Here is a 23210-nt window from a genome sequence, read left to right on the forward strand (position 1 = left end):
TTAACTTCTACTGATTTTCATGACATTTATAAACTGATTAGGCTTATCTCCTATTCATCACAAAGACTTAAACATTATTATTTCTTTTAATTGATTGTTCTAATCACACAGATATTATTGAAAACGGAACGGAGAATTGTTGCAGAGAAAACATGTGCGCGGACTCCAACAGTCACTGCTATAATTGCACATGTATGTGCAACAAGTAAGTTTAGTTCAAGTCTTATTTTTAGCTTTTTTTTATTGGAATTCTTACTTAATAGCTCTGAGAAAATTAATTTTACCAGTAAATACCCTACATCAGTATTTAATAGTATGACCTTTATTATAATAATAGCTCTGAGAACATTAATTTTACCAGTAAATAACCTGTATCAATATTTAATAGTATGACCATTATTATAATACAGTAATTTCAGTAATTTTCTTCTTCCAGAGGATTTGAGAACATTAATTTTACCAGTAAATACCCTGCATCAATATTTAATAGTATGATCAATATCATAATACAGTAATTTCAGTAATTTTCTTCTTCCAGAGGATTTGTCCTTTCGACAGAGCTCACTCTTCTTATTGAATTCTTACTTAATAGTTTTAATAACATTAATTTTACCAGTAAATACCCTGCATCAATATTCCATAGTATGACCATTATCATAATACAGTAATTTCAGTAATTTTCTTCTTCCAGAGGGTTTGTCTTAAAGACAGAGCTCACTCTTCTTACCTCTTCCTTCGACCTCAACGAAACTTGCGTGCCTTGGGAGGGAAAATTACCTGGACAGAATTGCACGGCTGAGAAGGAATGTGGTGGTAGCTTCTACTGTCTAGAGAATATATGTGAATGTCCCAGGTAATAAATTATATCAGAATACCATTTATATTGATATAATTGTAGAAGAGACTCTTTAGCTATGGTAAGCAGCTCTTCTAGGAGAAGGACACTATAATCAAATCATTGTTCTCTAGTCTTGGGTAGTGCCATAGCCTCTGTACCATGGTCTTAGGTAATAAATTATATCAGAATACCATTTATATTGATATAATTGTAAATACATTAAGATTAACCAACTGGTAGAATAGACTTTAGCTATGGTAAGCAGCTATTCTAGGAGAAGGACACTATAATCAAACCGTTGTTCTCTAGTCTTGGGTAGTGCCATAGCCTCTGTACCATGGTCTTCCACTGTCTTGGGTTCGAGTTCTCTTGCTTGAGGATACACTCGGGCACAGTATTCTATCTTATTCCTCTTCCTCTCATTTTGTTAAAGTTATAGTTTATATAGTAAATGTTTATTTTAATGTTACTGTTGTTAAAATATTTTCTTTTTCCTTGTTTCCTTTCCTCACTAGGCTATTTTCCCTGTTGGAGCCCCTGGGCTTATAGCATCCTGCTTTTCCAATTAGGGTTGTAGCTTAGGAAGTGATAATAATAATAATAATAATAATAATAATAATAATAACATAGCAGATATTTATTTTAATGTTACTGTTCTTAAAATATCTTTTTTCCTGTTTTTCTTTCCTCACTAGGTTATTTTCCTTGTTGGAGCTCCTGGGCTTATAGCATCCTGCTTTTCCAATTAGGGTTGTAGCTTAGCAAGTAATAATAATGATAATAACATAGCAGATATTTATTTTAATGTTACTGTTCTTAAAATATTTTCTTTTTCCTGTTTTTCTTTCCTCACTAGGGTATTTTCCCTCTTGGAGCCCCTGGGCTTATAGCATCATGCTTTTCCAACTAGGGTTGTAGCTTAGGAAGTGATAATAATAATAATAACAGCAGATATTTATTTTAATGTTACTGTTCTTAAAATATTTTCTTTTCCCTGTTTTTCTTTCCTCACTAGGTTATTTTCCCTGTTGGATCCCCTAGGCTTATAGCATCATGCCTTTCCAACTAGGGTTGTAGCTTAGCAGTTTATAATGATAATAATAATAATAATAATATAATACTGGGGTGTAACGTATTTTGAGATTACGCGTGTTGCATGATTGTGTGCGCTTATTTTTCCTGTTTTAGTTTCCTCACTAGGCTATTTTTCCTGTTGGAGCTCATGGGCTTATAGCATTCTGCTTTTCCAACTAGGGTTGTAGCTAAGCAATTTATAATAATATAATGTTGGGGTGTAACGTATTTTGAGATTACGCGTGTTGCATGATTGTGTGCGCTTATTTTTCCTGTTTTAGTTTCCTCACTAGGCTATTTTTCCTGTTGGAGCTCATGGGCTTATAGCATTCTGCTTTTCCAACTAGGGTTGTAGCTAAGCAATTTATAATAATATAATGTTGGGGTGTAACGTATTTTGAGATTACGCGTGTTGCATGATTGTGTGCGCTTATTTTTCCTGTTTTAGTTTCCTCACTAGGCTATTTTTCCTGTTGGAGCTCATGGGCTTATAGCATTCTGCTTTTCCAACTAGGGTTGTAGCTAAGCAATTTATAATAATATAATGTTGGGGTGTAACGTATTTTGAGATTACGCGTGTTGCATGATTGTGTGCGCTTATTTTTCCTGTTTTAGTTTCCTCACTAGGCTATTTTTCCTGTTGGAGCTCATGGGCTTATAGCATTCTGCTTTTCCAACTAGGGTTGTAGCTAAGCAATTTATAATAATATAATGTTGGGGTGTAACGTATTTTGAGATTACGCGTGTTGCATGATTGTGTGCGCTTATTTTTCCTGTTTTAGTTTCCTCACTAGGCTATTTTTCCTGTTGGAGCTCATGGGCTTATAGCATTCTGCTTTTCCAACTAGGGTTGTAGCTTAGCAATTTATAATAATAATATAATACTGGGGTGTAACGTATTTTGAGATTACGCGTGTTGCATGATTGTGTGCACTTATTTTTCCTGTTTTAGTTTCCTCACTAGGCTATTTTTCCTGTTGGAGCCCATGGGCTTATAGCATCATGCCTTTTCCAACTAGGGTTGTAGCTAAGCAATTTATAATAATATAATATTGGGGTGTAACGTATTATGAGATTACGCGTGTTGCATGATTGCGCGCGCTTATTTTTCATGTTTTAGTTTCCTCACTAGGCTATTTTTCCTGTTGGAGCCCATGGGCTTATAGCATCATGCCTTTCCAAGTAGGGTTGTAGCTAAGCAATTTATAATAATATAATGTTGGGGTGTAACGTATTTTGAAATTACGCGTGTTGCATGATTGTGTGCGCTTATTTTTCCTGTTTTAGTTTCCTCACTAGGCTATTTTTCTATTTTTCCTGTTGGAGCTCATGGGCTTATAGCATTCTGCTTTTCCAACTAGGGTTGTAGCTAAGCAATTTATAATAATATAATGTTGGGGTGTAACGTATTTTGAGATTACGCGTGTTGCATGATTGCGTGCGGTTATTTTTCCTGTTTTAGTTTCCTCACTAGGCTATTTTTCCTGTTGGAGCCCATGGGGTTATAGCATTCTGCTTTTCCAACTAGGGTTGTAGCTAAGCAATTTATAATAATATAATGTTGGGGTGTAACGTATTTTGAGATTACGCGTGTTGCATGATTGCGTGCGCACATATTGTTATATATACAGTGTACCATACAAATAGTAGGCCTGTAAGGACACCGCTCCCTTCGTCGTCCAGAAAATCAACAAACTGTTTATTTATTTGAATTCTCCTTTCGCCACACCGTGGTTTCCCATGTATATGTATTCTGCTCTATCAGAGCTACATTTTGACATATGTATCATTTCATTACATGTTTCTATTAACTCATAATTCGTATATTTGTAAGTGTAAGAAAACACATATATTTTGGCGGGCAATTCATTCTGATTTGGCGCCAGCGCCATCCTACCTTTCCGTCCGCACCTTGTAATATACTCCCGTGCACGTTTGAATAAACTATCAGTTGGTCTTGGTGACGCTTGTCTCACTGTCCTTACAGGCCTAATGCATTTAAACTTGACCAATATTTCTCTCTTCATCTAAATAGCAATTGCAAACTGAGAAAGAGTGATCTCTCCTGCGAATGTCAGTCTTCGAAATTCAAGGGGTCGTCTGTGGCCATCGTTATGTCCGTCCTTATCGTGATGTTTTGGTGCTGTTTCTATAAGAATAGATTCTGCTGGTAAGTTCAAGTGGTGGTTCTCAGTTACAGTCTCTCTCTCTCTCTCTCTCTCTCTCTCTCTCTCTCTCTCTCTCTCTCTCTCTCTCTCTCTCTCTCTCACACACAGGAAAGATCACTCTATTAATTTGCAATTGCTATCTATTTAAAAATTCAGTAAAAATAATAACATGTAGATCATTGAATAATCTTATGTCCCATTAATTCTTTCAATAAAGAAGATAAATTATTTAAGAGTTGTTGATCTTAATATTAATGTAAAGAATATATATATATATATATATATATATATATATATATATATATATATATATATATATATATATATATATATATATATATATATAATCCTTTCTGAGTGGAGATACATCAACATGATGAAAGGCTTTGCTGTGAGCGATCAGTCAAAAATCTCCCACCATCACCAATCCTCACTGGCCTGTGTGGTGATGAAAACTAGCCAAACCCCACAGACATAAATTGACATCTAGAAACGGCTGCGTTTGTTGTTTATGTTGTTGTTGTGTATCTGTGTTGCACGCTTGAATGTACACATGTTATATATGCCATCGAAATAATAGGCCTAATGCATTCGTACCTCTGATTAAGATTCTCCTTTATCCAAATAGCAATTGCAAACTGAAAGAGAGTCCTTTTTCCTGCGAATGTGAGTCGAGTATCCTTGGGACGATCTTCACCGTAGTGATGACCCTCTTAATTTTTGTCTTTTGGTATTTTTTCTACAAGTACAGAATTGGCCGGTAAGTTCAAGTAGTGGTTCTCAGTTACAGTCTCTCTCTCTCTCTCTCTCTCTCTCTCTCTCTCTCTCTCTCTCTCTCTCTCTGACATTTACGATTCTTATAAATTATATCTATTTACATATTTCTATCGTCTTTTTCCTAATCACAAACTGGTAATTTGAACACCAACAAGATCAATAAAAAAGAAACAATAATAATGATGATAATAATGGTAATCATCATAAATTCCTAAATATAATTATATTAAAAGATAAATTATTCGAGAATACATCACTATCATTCATGCTCCTTTCATTGTAATGAATAACAGCTGACACAACAGATATGCCATGATGAATGAGATCATTAAAGATATCACATATTAGAAGCATTATCAATATGTGTTATGTAATTAGTGTTATCTATGATTAATTTATCTTCAGGGAATCTTATATTACTGGCTATGTAGACATCATCCATAAATAATGGTCTTGTTTTGTTTTTACGTTCATTTCCAGTGACCGTGTACTTGGCTTCTCAATCTCGTTGCATAACTGTGTCGGTTTGGCGTGCAGGGGTTTACTGTATATATATATATATATATATATATATATATATATATATATATATTTGTTTATATATATATATATATGTATATATATATATATATATATATATATATATATATATATATATATATTTATATATATATATATATATATATATATATATATATATATATATATATATATATATATATATATATATATTATATATATATATATCTATATATATGTATATATAATACATATATCTATATATATATTATATATATATCTATATATTATATATATATATCTATATATAGATATATATATATATATATATATATATATATATATATATATATATATATATATATATATATACAGTATATATTCACTTATGTGTTAATTAGGTTTTCCTCTTATACATCAGTATGATAGAGAGGCGAAACCGAGTTCGCCGACTTCGCCAACAAGAGAGAGATACTGTCCGGGGCATCTCGACTCTTGGCGGCGCCTATGGGACGGATCACATTCACATTCAGCCGGGAAAAACGCAGACGGCTTACCACTCGCCCTTTCGGAATCATCAGACTATTGCTCCGACTACGCCTCTTCATCCGGGTTTCAAGTAGGTCTCTCTCTCTCTCTCTCTCTCTCTCTCTCTCTCTCTCTCTCTCTCTCTCTCTCTCTCTCTCTCTCTCAATGGATATAAAAAACCATTTATTAATCATGCCTTAAGCTTACCAGTAAGTGTTAGATGTTACCATCTTGCAATCAAAGGTACGTCAAATAAATATTTTCAAAGAAATATGCCCCGCCCCCCCAAAAAAAAAAACTGCTATTGGTAACAAAATGATATATTGATATAATTTTCCTTTTGTATCACCTATTTCCTATTATTAAGCTTAAAAAAAAATTAACTATATTCATATATACAGACAATGTTAGTCAGAAATTTTTTTTATTTCTAAATAGCAATACATATATAATCCAACTTTGTTTGGGATACTTTGAAAATCACAAATAGAATATCAGAAGAAAATACAGCAGTATAATGTATATTTATCACAGAGCAAACTTTTAATTCCCTTCTCTGTTACAGCGCTTACGGACAAAATCAATATAACGCGTACCATTCAAGTCTCATTATGCCACATCCTCCGTCATATGAAGGCCTTGTCATGACATCTCTCCCTGCCTACCCGTACCATTACTTGTCGGGTTCTTATCTGACACTCCCGTACGCAGACGATGATAGCATTCCAGCAAGCAGGGAAAGTCAGCTAGATCTTCGACTTCCCGTATCTTCCGCCAAGTATTCATCCTCGGCTCCGAGTAGCCACGTAGAGATGGTAATGGAAGGGTTACGGGTAAATCGATCCGCCAGGTTTTGAAATATCGGTGATACATGCATATGTATCTTATTGCACTACATTGCGTGTTGTAACAATCGGTTTAAACAAGGACACCACGGTAAGGTTTTCTACTTGTCCAATATGGGTGATGATTGACAATGTTTGATGGCCACGTTTGACTATATATGATGTTTAATATTCCATGATGCTATGTGATCTACAACTCTAATGTTAACACTAGATAAATAGCTGAATTATATATTATATAAAGTGATAGATTTTGTTTATTTTTTGTACATTGTACAACAGCATCTAGATCGCAGAAGTAAGAAGTGCAGCGTGATACAGATTTCACTGATTGTTATTCATTGTAACTAGATAATATAATGTTTAGAATTGTGATATGTATAGAAGTCATTCTCTTTGCTGTGCATTATAGTGAAGTACACAAAATACCGAATTATGTGAATTAGAAATAATTGTGTACATGTAGTTTCGTAAAAATCTTCCAAATAGAAAAACTGTCATTTATGACTTGACCAATCTAGCTGCACAAATATTTACGTAGCTATTTATAATCAATATTTTATATACTCTTATTGAAATTTCCCTGCAAAACCCAGGTGAAGTGGAATAACTGACAAGATGGTTTTGTGGTGAAAAGACAGCAAATGTTTATTAATCTCCTGAAGCGAGTCGACCAATGATTATCTTTGCCGAGACGGGTCAAAGTTTATAGCATCGTTCTTGAGATATTGTGTTAACACAGTCGTAGGAGGCAACCCCATCTCGTAATAGCTTTCCTGGGGAGTACAGTCAGACCAAAAGGGTCTGATGGTGAGTGGTACAGTGCTCAGCTTTCTTCCTATCTGCCTGCCGTTCTGCTGGACTGGACATCGAGTCACGTTCAAACTCGATAGTTTCTTGTAGTGTCTATAACCTTGCCATCCTTGTGAGGTAAGGATGGGAGCTTTATGGAGCCAATAGGGCTACCTTCCAAGTCATTAGCAGCCATTGCCTGGCCTTCCCTGGTCCTAGCTTGGGTGGAGTGGGGTCTTGAACGCTGATCATATGGATATAAGTCAGTCTCTATGGCACTCTCCTGCTAACTAGAGTAATGTCACTATCCCTTGTCTCTGCCATTCACGATTGGCCTTTAAACCTTGACCCACAGCTCATCTCTGAAGACTTTCTAAGAGACAGAGTCTGTATCCTGGATGGTACCTCCATGATTAAATCTATCACTGATATTAATCTTTTTCTCCATCCTTCTTTGAATGGGTTATTGTTTTCCGTCCAATTCTTTCTTCCGTCTGATTCTCTTTTTCCGTCCACAAAAGATGTAGTTGTGTAATATACATCTGTGGTTGGAGTTTCACACATACTCAGGTGATTCTAGTTGTTAAAAGTGAAATATATTATTTATTTTTAAGAATATTATTTACTTTTCTTTACATATATGATAGAAATTATTTGGGATAATTTATCTTTGAATATAACCTATGTTGAATTCTCATATGACGAATTGATTTTGCATCCCGATATCTAGGAACTTACTGTATATATATATATATATATATATATATATATATATATATATATATATATATATATATATATATACATATATATATGTATATATATATATATATATATATATATATATATATACAGTATATATATATATATATATATATATATATATATATATATATATATATATATATATATATATACACAGTATATATATATATATATATATATATATATATATATATATATATATATATATATATATATATATATATATATATATATATTATGAGTGCGTTACTAATTTTGTGCATGATATTTTTGTTTTAAGAATTTCACTACAAATTAATCATTATATCATAATCCACATTAATAATTTCTTCTGGATAATCACACCCAAAAGGAATTAGTGTCGAAACCACCTCCCCTTACTGGGATTCGAACCTAAGCCTGTTCGATTTCGTGTATGCAAAGCAGGGATATGTTACACTGAACTGTGTGTGTTTATCATTTATAATCTTTATAGAATAAAGTAAGTTGTTCTTTATAGTGATTCTCATATAAATGGGACATGTTTTGCCTTATAAATATATAAGTATATATACTATAAGTGTGTATCTTCTTGTTAATGTTCAAAATGATATATTTTGATTTCTTTGATAAAATAATCTATAAATTTTAGATAATTTTTTATTCGTATGAGCAAAGTTGTTTAAAATGACTTAAAAGAGTTCAAATCGTGATATATGTACAAGACAATATTTTCAATACAGTCTAATAAACGCATCATTTCAAGACAGAGTTTTATTTAATGGTGTTATTAATAAATTAATGAATGAAGATCCACATATCTGCCAATTAAACTTTAGCAGGTATTTGTTCCCCCGAGAGAGAGAGAGAGAGAGAGAGAGAGAGAGAGAGAGAGAGAGAGAGAGAGAGGGAGAGAGAACACTGCTTATACACTACGTTTTCCTGGTCCTATCAAATAAGGAAATACTGTGCCCTACAGGTCCTACAATATCAGTTTGTTGTCTACATATTTAGATAAGTTTTATTTATTTCAAGCCTTAGGTAAAGGTATGTATCAATTTCTCTTATAAAACACAAGTGAAATACCTGGTAAGTTAGACTTGCTATATATATATATATATATATATATATATATATATATATATATATATATATATATATATATATATAAACAATCTATCTGTTTAAAGGTAACGAGGTAAAAAGGCTTACCTTGTTTGGTAAATTATTGAAAAAAAGTTCCACCATGCAATTAACATTTCCTAATGCAAAGTTAAGTCCAAATACAAATCATTTAGTTGACCATCTTTTAAAAAGAGAATTTTAGTATTGGATTAAAATTACATTATGAATTATATAATGGAGCAGGTTATAGTACGCTATTTATGTGAAAATTTTAAATAATCTTGATTTTGTCAGTGGAAGACCTGAGTTATTTGTACAGCTTAGCTCCTCTGCAATTGATAAGTCAGGATTTATTCCTATTGAGGTCCAAAGAGTAGGAATAAGCTCTATTATAATTAATTTGGATTTAATCAATCCAAACAAAATGTCAGCGCCTCCACAACATTCATGAAAGATAAAATAAAAAACGTCATCTAATATCTATTTACTAATCTACCTTCATTTAAATCATTTGTCAAGCATATTGCGAAAGTTGGGTTCTCGTGTCAGTACAAGCGTTCCTCCTCATGTGTTCTAAGACGTAGTGATGAAAATGAGGTCTTTTATCCCAAATATCGTAAGTATGACTTATCAAACCTTTAAAATGAAGATTTTACTTCAAAGTGGTGATATTTATGTTGTTAAAATAGGCTGTTGGTTGTTAAATAGGCTGTAAGGCGAGACTTTTGTCCTGTCGAGTCTGGGGTCAAGATTGCGTGACCTACCCCAATATTACGGTAAATGACCTGTTATATTCCATTACTATGGGTGGTATAGGGTAGACTAGGGTCAAAAGGTCATAGGATATCCAAGTGGTTTAGTTATATAAAGCAAACTTGCTATCCTGTGTTTTAGTTGGGCTGTGCAGGCTGTGGGTAAGTTCGAGACCTGGGCTGTTGCCCTTGGTGTGCTGTGCAGACTGAGTTACTAAGGGTATGTCAGGTCAAAGGTGTTGCTAATAATAGTTTGGTCAGGTCAAAGATGTTGCTGATAGCAGTTAGGTCATGTGTAAAATGTTATTAATAATCCTAGCATAGCGTAAGGTTATTGCTGTGGCTGAGTTCGAGACTGGGCTGTTGCCCTTGGTGTGCTGTGCAGGCTGAGTTACGAAGGGTATGTCAGGTCAAAGGTGTTACTAATAATAGTTTGGTCAGGTCAAAGATGTTGCTGAAAGCAATTAGGTCATGTGTAAAATGTTACTAATAATCCTAGCATAGTGTAAGGTTATGCCCAACACTCATAGCAAATGAGAAACCTTCGTGTATCGTCACCTACAGTCGAGTGTATTAGGGTGTTTGTGCAATAACGGCCATGCCCGATAAATCCATATTTTCAACCCTATTGCAAAGAACATGGCAGTCGGGGTGTATGTATGATCAGCCACCTGTATGTATGATGTGGGCTGATTAAGAATACACCTATGTAAGGGGGTCGTAATGCACCCCCCCCAGGTAAGAACGTAAAGACACGTCTTGTAGGTAAGGTTAGGGAGGTTAGTTTTGAATTGGGTGTCCATGTTTTATGCTCGTTTGTTGAACTGGCCGCTAATGTACAAAGGCTCTTGGCAGTCTAAGAGGGTCCCTAAGAATATGGCAATCTAAGGATGTCGCTAAGTAAGTAAAGATACGTCTTGTACGTTAGGTGGTGTTCTATGAAAGCAGGGGTTTCCTGTCCATTATTATACAAAGGCTCCAGTGTATGGTATGCGTAACTAACACCAATTATTCATGTACAGTCAGTCCTCTGTCATTGTTGGGACTTTTGGTAACATAGACATCTGCGAAGAGCGAAAAATCACTTAATATTTGGCTCTAGGATGAGTCTACATGTAAACCGCTAAAATAACTGACCACTCTCTGTGCTCGGTCAACTAACACCCTGAAGTAACTGTAATACATTGTTTTCACATGGTTTCAATCATGGTATTTTAGTTCATATCAGTTTACAAAGGTAATTGTTTATTACAATGCATGAACCCTACTTTACTGTTAAGGCAAGACGACTTAATTCGTACAAGGCAAGACAACTCGATGCCTAAGCGGCATTCCTACCAAGCAAGATGATTTAACTCCTAAGCGGCTTTCCTACAAGCCTCAACGACTCGGTGCTTATACTACTTTCCTACAAGTCTCAACGACTCGGAGCTTATACTACTTTCCTACAAGCCTCAACGACTCGGAGCTTATACTACTTTCCTACAAGTCTCAACGACTCGGAGCTTATACTACTTTCCTACAAGCCTCAACGACTCGGAGCTTATACTACTTTCCTACAAGCCTCAACGACTCGGAGCTTATACTACTTTCCTACAAGCCTCAACGACTCGGAGCTTATACTACTTTCCTACAAGGCAAGATGACTCTATGCCTAAGCGGCTTTCCTACATTACAAGACAACTCAACGTTTAAGCGGCTTTCCTACAAAGCACGACGACTTAATACCTACGCGGTTTTCGTACAAGGCAAGACAATTCAACGCCTAAGCGGTTATCTTACAAGGCAAGTTGACTCAACGGCCAAGCGGCTTTCCTACAAAGCACAACGACTCAACATCATTGCGGCTTTCCTACAAGGCAAGACAAATCAACGCCTAAGCAGCATTCCTACAAGGCAAGATGACTCAATGCCTAAGCGTCTTTCCTGCAAGGCAAGACGACTCGACGCCTAAGCGGCTTTCCTACTTGACAAGATGACTCAACGCCTAAGAGGCTTTCCTAGAAGACAAGGTGACTCAACGCCTAAGCAGCTTTATTACAAGGTAAGACAACTCAACGCCTAAGCGGCTTTCCTACGTGACAAGACGACTCAACGCCTAAGCAGCTTCATTACAAGCCAAGACAACTCAACGCCTAAGCGGCTTTCCTACTTGACAAGACGACTCACCGCCTAAGCAGCTTCATTACAAGGCAAGACAACTCAACGCCTAAGAGGCTCTCCTACGTGACAAGGCGACGCAACGCCTAAGAAGCTTCATTACAAGGCAAGACAAATCAACGCCTAAGAGGCTTTCCTAATTGACAAGACGTCTCAACGCCTAAGCAGCTTCATTACAAGGCAAGACAAATCAACGCCTAAGAGGCTTTCCTAATTGACAAGACGTCTCAACGCCTAAGCAGCTTCATTACAAGGCAAGACAAATCAACGCCTAAGAGGCTTTCCTAATTGACAAGACGTCTCAACGCCTAAGCAGCTTCATTACAAGGCAAGACAAATCAACGCCTAAGAGGCTTTCCTAATTGACAAGACGTCTCAACGCCTAAGCTGCTTCATTACAAGGCAAGACAACTCAACGCCTAAGAGGCTTTCCTAATTGACAAGACGTCTCAACGCCTAAGCTGCTTCATTACAAGGCAAGACAACTCAACGCCTAAGAGGCTTTCCTAATTGACAAGACGTCTCAACGCCTAAGCTGCTTCATTACAAAGCAAGACAAATCAACGCACCTCCAGCTTTCCTATAAGACAAGACGTCTCAACGCCTAAGCTGCTTCATTACAAGGCAAGACAACTCAACGCCTAAGAGGCTTTCCTAATTGACAAGACGTCTCAACGCCTAAGCTGCTTCATTACAAAGCAAGACAAATCAACGCACCTCCAGCTTTCCTATAAGACAAGACGTCTCAACGCCTAAGCTGCTTCATTACAAGGCAAGACAACTCAACGCCTAAGAGGCTTTCCTAATTGACAAGACGTCTCAACGCCTAAGCTGCTTCATTACAAAGCAAGACAAATCAACGCACCTCCAGCTTTCCTAATTGACAAGACGTCTCAACGCCTAAGCTGCTTCATTACAAGGCAAGACAACTCAACGCCTAAGAGGCTTTCCTAATTGACAAGACGTCTCAACGCCTAAGCTGCTTCATTACAAAGCAAGACAAATCAACGCACCTCCAGCTTTCCTAATTGAAAAGACGTCTCAACGCCTAAGCTGCTTCATTACAAGGCAAGACAACTCAACGCCTAAGAGGCTTTCCTAATTGACAAGACGTCTCAACGCCTAAGCTGCTTCATTACAAGGCAAGACAACTCAACGCCTAAGAGGCTTTCCTAATTGACAAGACGTCTCAACGCCTAAGCTGCTTCATTACAAAGCAAGACAAATCAACGCACCTCCAGCTTTCCTAATTGACAAGACGTCTCAACGCCTAAGCTGCTTCATTACAAGGCAAGACAACTCAACGCCTAAGAGGCTTTCCTAATTGACAAGACGTCTCAACGCCTAAGCTGCTTCATTACAAGGCAAGACAACTCAACGCCTAAGAGGCTTTCCTAATTGACAAGACGTCTCAACGCCTAAGCTGCTTCATTACAAAGCAAGACAAATCAACGCACCTCCAGCTTTCCTATAAGACAAGACGTCTCAACGCCTAAGCTGCTTCATTACAAGGCAAGACAACTCAACGCCTAAGAGGCTTTCCTAATTGACAAGACGTCTCAACGCCTAAGCTGCTTCATTACAAAGCAAGACAAATCAACGCACCTCCAGCTTTCCTATAAGACAAGACGTCTCAACGCCTAAGCTGCTTCATTACAAGGCAAGACAACTCAACGCCTAAGAGGCTTTCCTAATTGACAAGACGTCTCAACGCCTAAGCTGCTTCATTACAAAGCAAGACAAATCAACGCACCTCCAGCTTTCCTATAAGACAAGACGTCTCAACGCCTAAGCTGCTTCATTACAAGGCAAGACAACTCAACGCCTAAGAGGCTTTCCTAATTGACAAGACGTCTCAACGCCTAAGCTGCTTCATTACAAAGCAAGACAAATCAACGCACCTCCAGCTTTCCTATAAGACAAGACGTCTCAACGCCTAAGCTGCTTCATTACAAGGCAAGACAACTCAACGCCTAAGAGGCTTTCCTAATTGACAAGACGTCTCAACGCCTAAGCTGCTTCATTACAAAGCAAGACAAATCAACGCACCTCCAGCTTTCCTATAAGACAAGACGTCTCAACGCCTAAGCTGCTTCATTACAAGGCAAGACAACTCAACGCCTAAGAGGCTTTCCTAATTGACAAGACATCTCAACGCCTAAGCTGCTTCATTACAAGGCAAGACAAATCAACGCCTAAGAGGCTTTCCTAATTGACAAGACGTCTCAACGCCTAAGCTGCTTCATTACAAGGCAAGACAACTCAACGCCTAAGAGGCTTTCCTAATTGACAAGACGTCTCAACGCCTAAGCTGCTTCATTACAAAGCAAGACAAATCAACGCACCTCCAGCTTTCCTAATTGACAAGACGTCTCAACGCCTAAGCTGCTTCATTACAAGGCAAGACAACTCAACGCCTAAGAGGCTTTCCTAATTGACAAGACGTCTCAACGCCTAAGCTGCTTCATTACAAGGCAAGACAACTCAACGCCTAAGAGGCTTTCCTAATTGACAAGACGTCTCAACGCCTAAGCTGCTTCATTACAAGGCAAGACAACTCAACGCCTAAGAGGCTTTCCTAATTGACAAGACATCTCAACGCCTAAGCTGCTTGATTACAAGGCAAGACAACTCAACGCCTAAGAGGCTTTCCTAATTGACAAGACGTCTCAACGCCTAAGCTGCTTCATTACAAGGCAAGACAACTCAACGCCTAAGAGGCTTTCCTAATTGACAAGACGTCTCAACGCCTAAGCTGCTTCATTACAAAGCAAGACAAATCAACGCACCTCCAGCTTTCCTAATTGACAAGACGTCTCAACGCCTAAGCTGCTTCATTACAAGGCAAGACAACTCAACGCCTAAGAGGCTTTCCTAATTGACAAGACGTCTCAACGCCTAAGCTGCTTCATTACAAGGCAAGACAACTCAACGCCTAAGAGGCTTTCCTAATTGACAAGACGTCTCAACGCCTAAGCTGCTTCATTACAAGGCAAGACAAATCAACGCCTAAGAGGCTTTCCTAATTGACAAGACGTCTCAACGCCTAAGCTGCTTCATTACAAGGCAAGACAACTCAACGCCTAAGAGGCTTTCCTAATTGACAAGACGTCTCAACGCCTAAGCTGCTTCATTACAAGGCAAGACAACTCAACGCCTAAGAGGCTTTCCTAATTGACAAGACGTCTCAACGCCTAAGCTGCTTCATTACAAGGCAAGACAACTCAACGCCTAAGAGGCTTTCCTAATTGACAAGACGTCTCAACGCCTAAGCTGCTTCATTACAAAGCAAGACAAATCAACGCACCTCCAGCTTTCCTATAAGACAAGACGTCTCAACGCCTAAGCTGCTTCATTACAAGGCAAGACAACTCAACGCCTAAGAGGCTTTCCTAATTGACAAGACGTCTCAACGCCTAAGCTGCTTCATTACAAAGCAAGACAAATCAACGCACCTCCAGCTTTCCTAATTGACAAGACGTCTCAACGCCTAAGCTGCTTCATTACAAGGCAAGACAACTCAACGCCTAAGAGGCTTTCCTAATTGACAAGACGTCTCAACGCCTAAGCTGCTTCATTACAAAGCAAGACAAATCAACGCACCTCCAGCTTTCCTATAAGACAAGACGTCTCAACGCCTAAGCTGCTTCATTACAAGGCAAGACAACTCAACGCCTAAGAGGCTTTCCTAATTGACAAGACGTCTCAACGCCTAAGCTGCTTCATTACAAAGCAAGACAAATCAACGCACCTCCAGCTTTCCTAATTGACAAGACGTCTCAACGCCTAAGCTGCTTCATTACAAGGCAAGACAACTCAACGCCTAAGAGGCTTTCCTAATTGACAAGACGTCTCAACGCCTAAGCTGCTTCATTACAAGGCAAGACAACTCAACGCCTAAGAGGCTTTCCTAATTGACAAGACGTCTCAACGCCTAAGCTGCTTCATTACAAAGCAAGACAAATCAACGCACCTCCAGCTTTCCTAATTGACAAGACATCTCAACGCCTAAGCTGCTTCATTACAAGGCAAGACAACTCAACGCCTAAGAGGCTTTCCTAATTGACAAGACATCTAAACGCCTAAGCTGCTTCATTACAAGGCAAGACAAATCAACGCCTAAGAGGCTTTCCTAATTGACAAGACGTCTCAACGCCTAAGCTGCTTCATTACAAGGCAAGACAACTCAACGCCTAAGAGGCTTTCCTAATTGACAAGACATCTCAACGCCTAAGCTGCTTCATTACAAGGCAAGACAACTCAACGCCTAAGAGGCTTTCCTAATTGACAAGACGTCTCAACGCCTAAGCTGCTTCATTACAAGGCAAGACAACTCAACGCCTAAGAGGCTTTCCTAATTGACAAGACGTCTCAACGCCTAAGCTGCTTCATTACAAGGCAAGACAACTCAACGCCTAAGAGGCTTTCCTAATTGACAAGACGTCTCAACGCCTAAGCTGCTTCATTACAAGGCAAGACAACTCAACGCCTAAGAGGCTTTCCTAATTGACAAGACGTCTCAACGCCTAAGCTGCTTCATTACAAGGCAAGACAACTCAACGCCTAAGAGGCTTTCCTAATTGACAAGACGTCTCAACGCCTAAGCTGCTTCATTACAAGGCAAGACAACTCAACGCCTAAGAGGCTTTCCTAATTGACAAGACGTCTCAACGCCTAAGCTGCTTCATTACAAAGCAAGACAAATCAACGCACCTCCAGCTTTCCTATAAGACAAGACGTCTCAACGCCTAAGCTGCTTCATTACAAGGCAAGACAACTCAACGCCTAAGAGGCTTTCCTAATTGACAAGACGTCTCAACGCCTAAGCTGCTTCATTACAAAGCAAGACAAATCAACGCACCTCCAGCTTTCCTATAAGACAAGACGTCTCAACGCCTAAGCTGCTTCATTACAAGGCAAGACAACTCAACGCCTAAGAGGCTTTCCTAATTGACAAGACGTCTCAACGCCTAAGCTGCTTCATTACAAAGCAAGACAAATCAACGCACCTCCAGCTTTCCTAATTGACAAGACGTCTCAACGCCTAAGCTGCTTCATTACAAGGCAAGACAACTCAACGCCTAAGAGGCTTTCCTAATTGACAAGACGTCTCAACGCCTAAGCTGCTTCATTACAAAGCAAGACAAATCAACGCACCTCCAGCTTTCCTAATTGACAAGACGTCTCAACGCCTAAGCTGCTTCATTACAAGGCAAGACAACTCAACGCCTAAGAGGCTTTCCTAATTGACAAGACGTCTCAACGCCTAAGCTGCTTCATTACAAGGCAAGACAACTCAACGCCTAAGAGGCTTTCCTAATTGACAAGACGTCTCAACGCCTAAGCTGCTTCATTACAAAGCAAGACAAATCAACGCACCTCCAGCTTTCCTATAAGACAAGACGTCTCAACGCCTAAGCTGCTTCATTACAAGGCAAGACAACTCAACGCCTAAGAGGCTTTCCTAATTGACAAGACGTCTCAACGCCTAAGCTGCTTCATTACAAGGCAAGACAACTCAACGCCTAAGAGGCTTTCCTAATTGACAAGACGTCTCAACGCCTAAGCTGCTTCATTACAAGGCAAGACAACTCAACGCCTAAGAGGCTTTCCTAATTGACAAGACGTCTCAACGCCTAAGCTGCTTCATTACAAAGCAAGACAAATCAACGCACCTCCAGCTTTCCTAATTGACAAGACGTCTCAACGCCTAAGCTGCTTCATTACAAGGCAAGACAAATCAACGCCTAAGAGGCTTTCCTATAAGACAAGACGTCTCAACGCCTAAGCTGCTTCATTACAAAGCAAGACAAATCAACGCACCTCCAGCTTTCCTATAAGACAAGACGTCTCAACGCCTAAGCTGCTTCATTACAAGGCAAGACAAATCAACGCCTAAGAGGCTTTCCTATAAGACAAGACGTCTCAACGCCTAAGCTGCTTCATTACAAAGCAAGACAAATCAACGCACCTCCAGCTTTCCTAATTGACAAGACGTCTCAACGCCTAAGCTGCTTCATTACAAGGCAAGACAAATCAACGCCTAAGAGGCTTTCCTATAAGACAAGACGTCTCAACGCCTAAGCTGCTTCATTACAAAGCAAGACAAATCAACGCACCTCCAGCTTTCCTATAAGACAAGACGTCTCAACGCCTAAGCTGCTTCATTACAAGGCAAGACAACTCAACGCCTAAGAGGCTTTCCTAATTGACAAGACGTCTCAACGCCTAAGCTGCTTCATTACAAAGCAAGACAAATCAACGCACCTCCAGCTTTCCTATAAGACAAGACGTCTCAACGCCTAAGCTGCTTCATTACAAGGCAAGACAACTCAACGCCTAAGAGGCTTTCCTAATTGACAAGACGTCTCAACGCCTAAGCTGCTTCATTACAAAGCAAGACAAATCAACGCACCTCCAGCTTTCCTAATTGACAAGACGTCTCAACGCCTAAGCTGCTTCATTACAAGGCAAGACAAATCAACGCACCTCCAGCTTTCCTATAAGACAAGACGTCTCAACGCCTAAGCTGCTTCATTACAAAGCAAGACAAATCAACGCACCTCCAGCTTTCCTATAAGACAAGACGTCTCAACGCCTAAGCTGCTTCATTACAAGGCAAGACAAATCAACGCACCTCCAGCTTTCCTAATTGACAAGACGTCTCAACGCCTAAGCTGCTTCATTACAAGGCAAGACAACTCAACGCCTAAGAGGCTTTCCTAATTGACAAGACGTCTCAACGCCTAAGCTGCTTCATTACAAAGCAAGACAAATCAACGCACCTCCAGCTTTCCTATAAGACAAGACGTCTCAACGCCTAAGCTGCTTCATTACAAGGCAAGACAACTCAACGCCTAAGAGGCTTTCCTAATTGACAAGACGTCTCAACGCCTAAGCTGCTTCATTACAAGGCAAGACAACTCAACGCCTAAGAGGCTTTCCTAATTGACAAGACGTCTCAACGCCTAAGCTGCTTCATTACAAAGCAAGACAAATCAACGCACATCCAGCTTTCCTAATTGACAAGACGTCTCAACGCCTAAGCTGCTTCATTACAAGGCAAGACAAATCAACGCACCTCCAGCTTTCCTATAAGACAAGACGTCTCAACGCCTAAGCTGCTTCATTACAAGGCAAGACAAATCAACGCACCTCCAGCTTTCCTATAAGACAAGACGTCTCAACGCCTAAGCTGCTTCATTACAAAGCAAGACAAATCAACGCACCTCCAGCTTTCCTATAAGACAAGACGTCTCAACGCCTAAGCTGCTTCATTACAAAGCAAGACAACTCAACGCCTAAGAGGCTTTCCTATAAGACAAGACGTCTCAACGCCTAAGCTGCTTCATTATAAGGCAAGACAAATCAACGCCTAAGAGGCTTTCCTAATTGACAAGACGTCTCAACGCCTAAGCTGCTTCATTACAAGGCAAGACAACTCAACGCCTAAGAGGCTTTCCTAATTGACAAGACGTCTCAACGCCTAAGCTGCTTCATTACAAAGCAAGACAAATCTACGCACCTCCAGCTTTCCTAATTGACAAGACGTCTCAACGCCTAAGCTGCTTCATTACAAGGCAAGACAACTCAACGCCTAAGAGGCTTTCCTAATTGACAAGACGTCTCAACGCCTAAGCTGCTTCATTACAAGGCAAGACAACTCAACGCCTAAGAGGCTTTCCTAATTGACAAGACGTCTCAACGCCTAAGCTGCTTCATTACAAGGCAAGACAAATCAACGCACCTCCAGCTTTCCTATAAGACAAGAAGTCTCAACGCCTAAGCTGCTTCATTACAAAGCAAGACAAATCAACGCACCTCCAGCTTTCCTATAAGACAAGACGTCTCAACGCCTAAGCTGCTTCATTACAAGGCAAGACAAATCAACGCACCTCCAGCTTTCCTATAAGACAAGACGTCTCAACGCCTAAGCTGCTTCATTACAAGGCAAGACAAATCAACGCCTAAGAGGCTTTCCTAGAAGACAAGACGTCTCAACGCCTAAGCTGCTTCATTACAAGGCAAGACAAATCAACGCCTAAGAGGCTTGCCTAAGCTGCTTCATTACAAGGCAAGACAACTCAACGCCTAAGAGGCTTTCCTAATTGACAAGACGTCTCAACGCCTAAGCTGCTTCATTACAAAGCAAGACAAATCAACGCACCTCCAGCTTTCCTAATTGACAAGACGTCTCAACGCCTAAGCTGCTTCATTACAAGGCAAGACAAATCAACGCCTAAGAGGCTTTCCTAGAAGACAAGACGTCTCAACGCCTAAGCTGCTTCATTACAAGGCAAGACAAATCAACGCCTAAGAGGCTTTCCTAGAAGACAAGACGTCTCAACGCCTAAGCTGCTTCATTACAAGGCAAGACAACTCAACGCCTAAGAGGCTTTCCTAATTGACAAGACGTCTCAACGCCTAAGCTGCTTCATTACAAAGCAAGACAAATCAACGCACCTCCAGCTTTCCTAATTGACAAGACGTCTCAACGCCTAAGCTGCTTCATTACAAGGCAAGACAAATCAACGCACCTCCAGCTTTCCTAATTGACAAGACGTCTCAACGCCTAAGCTGCTTCATTACAAGGCAAGACAAATCAACGCACCTCCAGCTTTCCTAATTGACAAGACGTCTCAACGCCTAAGCTGCTTCATTACAAGGCAAGACAAATCAACGCCAAAGAGGCTTTCCTAGAAGACAAGACGTCTCAACGCCTAAGCTGCTTCATTACAAGGCAAGACAACTCAACGCCTAAGAGGCTTTCCTAATTGACAAGACGTCTCAACGCCTAAGCTGCTTCATTACAAAGCAAGACAAATCAACGCACCTCCAGCTTTCCTAATTGACAAGACGTCTCAACGCCTAAGCTGCTTCATTACAAGGCAAGACAACTCAACGCCTAAGAGGCTTTCCTAATTGACAAGACGTCTCAACGCCTAAGCTGCTTCATTACAAGGCAAGACAACTCAACGCCTAAGAGGCTTTCCTAATTGACAAGACGTCTCAACGCCTAAGCTGCTTCATTACAAGGCAAGACAACTCAACGCCTAAGAGGCTTTCCTAATTGACAAGACGTCTCAACGCCTAAGCTGCTTCATTACAAAGCAAGACAAATCAACGCACCTCCAGCTTTCCTATAAGACAAGACGTCTCAACGCCTAAGCTGCTTCATTACAAGGCAAGACAACTCAACGCCTAAGAGGCTTTCCTAATTGACAAGACGTCTCAACGCCTAAGCTGCTTCATTACAAGGCAAGACAACTCAACGCCTAAGAGGCTTTCCTAATTGACAAGACGTCTCAACGCCTAAGCTGCTTCATTACAAAGCAAGACAAATCAACGCACCTCCAGCTTTCCTAATTGACAAGACGTCTCAACGCCTAAGCTGCTTCATTACAAGGCAAGACAAATCAACGCCTAAGAGGCTTTCCTATAAGACAAGACGTCTCAACGCCTAAGCTGCTTCATTACAAAGCAAGACAAATCAACGCACCTCCAGCTTTCCTATAAGACAAGACGTCTCAACGCCTAAGAGGCTTTCCTAATTGACAAGACGTCTCAACGCCTAAGCTGCTTCATTACAAGGCAAGACAACTCAACGCCTAAGAGGCTTTCCTAATTGACAAGACGTCTCAACGCCTAAGCTGCTTCATTACAAGGCAAGACAAATCAACGCCTAAGAGGCTTTCCTATAAGACAAGACGTCTCAACGCCTAAGCTGCTTCATTACAAAGCAAGACAAATCAACGCACCTCCAGCTTTCCTATAAGACAAGACGTCTCAACGCCTAAGCTGCTTCATTACAAGGCAAGACAACTCAACGCCTAAGAGGCTTTCCTAATTGACAAGACGTCTCAACGCCTAAGCTGCTTCATTACAAAGCAAGACAAATCAACGCACCTCCAGCTTTCCTAATTGACAAGACGTCTCAACGCCTAAGCTGCTTCATTACAAGGCAAGACAAATCAACGCACCTCCAGCTTTCCTATAAGACAAGACGTCTCAACGCCTAAGCTGCTTCATTACAAAGCAAGACAAATCAACGCACCTCCAGCTTTCCTATAAGACAAGACGTCTCAACGCCTAAGCTGCTTCATTACAAGGCAAGACAAATCAACGCACCTCCAGCTTTCCTAATTGACAAGACGTCTCAACGCCTAAGCTGCTTCATTACAAGGCAAGACAACTCAACGCCTAAGAGGCTTTCCTAATTGACAAGACGTCTCAACGCCTAAGCTGCTTCATTACAAAGCAAGACAAATCAACGCACCTCCAGCTTTCCTATAAGACAAGACGTCTCAACGCCTAAGCTGCTTCATTACAAGGCAAGACAACTCAACGCCTAAGAGGCTTTCCTAATTGACAAGACGTCTCAACGCCTAAGCTGCTTCATTACAAGGCAAGACAACTCAACGCCTAAGAGGCTTTCCTAATTGACAAGACGTCTCAACGCCTAAGCTGCTTCATTACAAGGCAAGACAAATCAACGCCTAAGAGGCTTTCCTATAAGACAAGACGTCTCAACGCCTAAGCTGCTTCATTACAAAGCAAGACAAATCAACGCACCTCCAGCTTTCCTATAAGACAAGACGTCTCAACGCCTAAGCTGCTTCATTACAAGGCAAGACAACTCAACGCCTAAGAGGCTTTCCTAATTGACAAGACGTTTCAACGCCTAAGCTGCTTCATTACAAAGCAAGACAAATCAACGCACCTCCAGCTTTCCTAATTGACAAGACGTCTCAACGCCTAAGCTGCTTCATTACAAGGCAAGACAAATCAACGCACCTCCAGCTTTCCTATAAGACAAGACGTCTCAACGCCTAAGCTGCTTCATTACAAAGCAAGACAAATCAACGCACCTCCAGCTTTCCTATAAGAC

General features: G+C 39.8%; 1 protein-coding gene across 1 annotated transcript in view; it reads left to right on the forward strand.

Moving 5' to 3' along the window:
- The window catches only part of LOC137653051 (uncharacterized), a 9369-nt gene extending 1624 nt beyond the window's left edge, over nt 1-7745 (forward strand). The window contains exons 2-6 of the mRNA XM_068386446.1: nt 112-205; nt 692-853; nt 3948-4082; nt 5798-5995; nt 6470-7745. Coding sequence (XP_068242547.1) covers nt 112-205; nt 692-853; nt 3948-4082; nt 5798-5995; nt 6470-6761 — 881 coding nt within the window. The 3' untranslated portion in view covers nt 6762-7745. The remainder of the gene's footprint in view (nt 1-111; nt 206-691; nt 854-3947; nt 4083-5797; nt 5996-6469) is intronic.
- Nucleotides 7746-23210: the final 15465 nt, after the last annotated feature.

The sequence above is a fragment of the Palaemon carinicauda genome, chromosome 14 (assembly GCF_036898095.1).
Source record: "Palaemon carinicauda isolate YSFRI2023 chromosome 14, ASM3689809v2, whole genome shotgun sequence".
Classification (NCBI taxonomy): domain Eukaryota; kingdom Metazoa; phylum Arthropoda; class Malacostraca; order Decapoda; family Palaemonidae; genus Palaemon; species Palaemon carinicauda.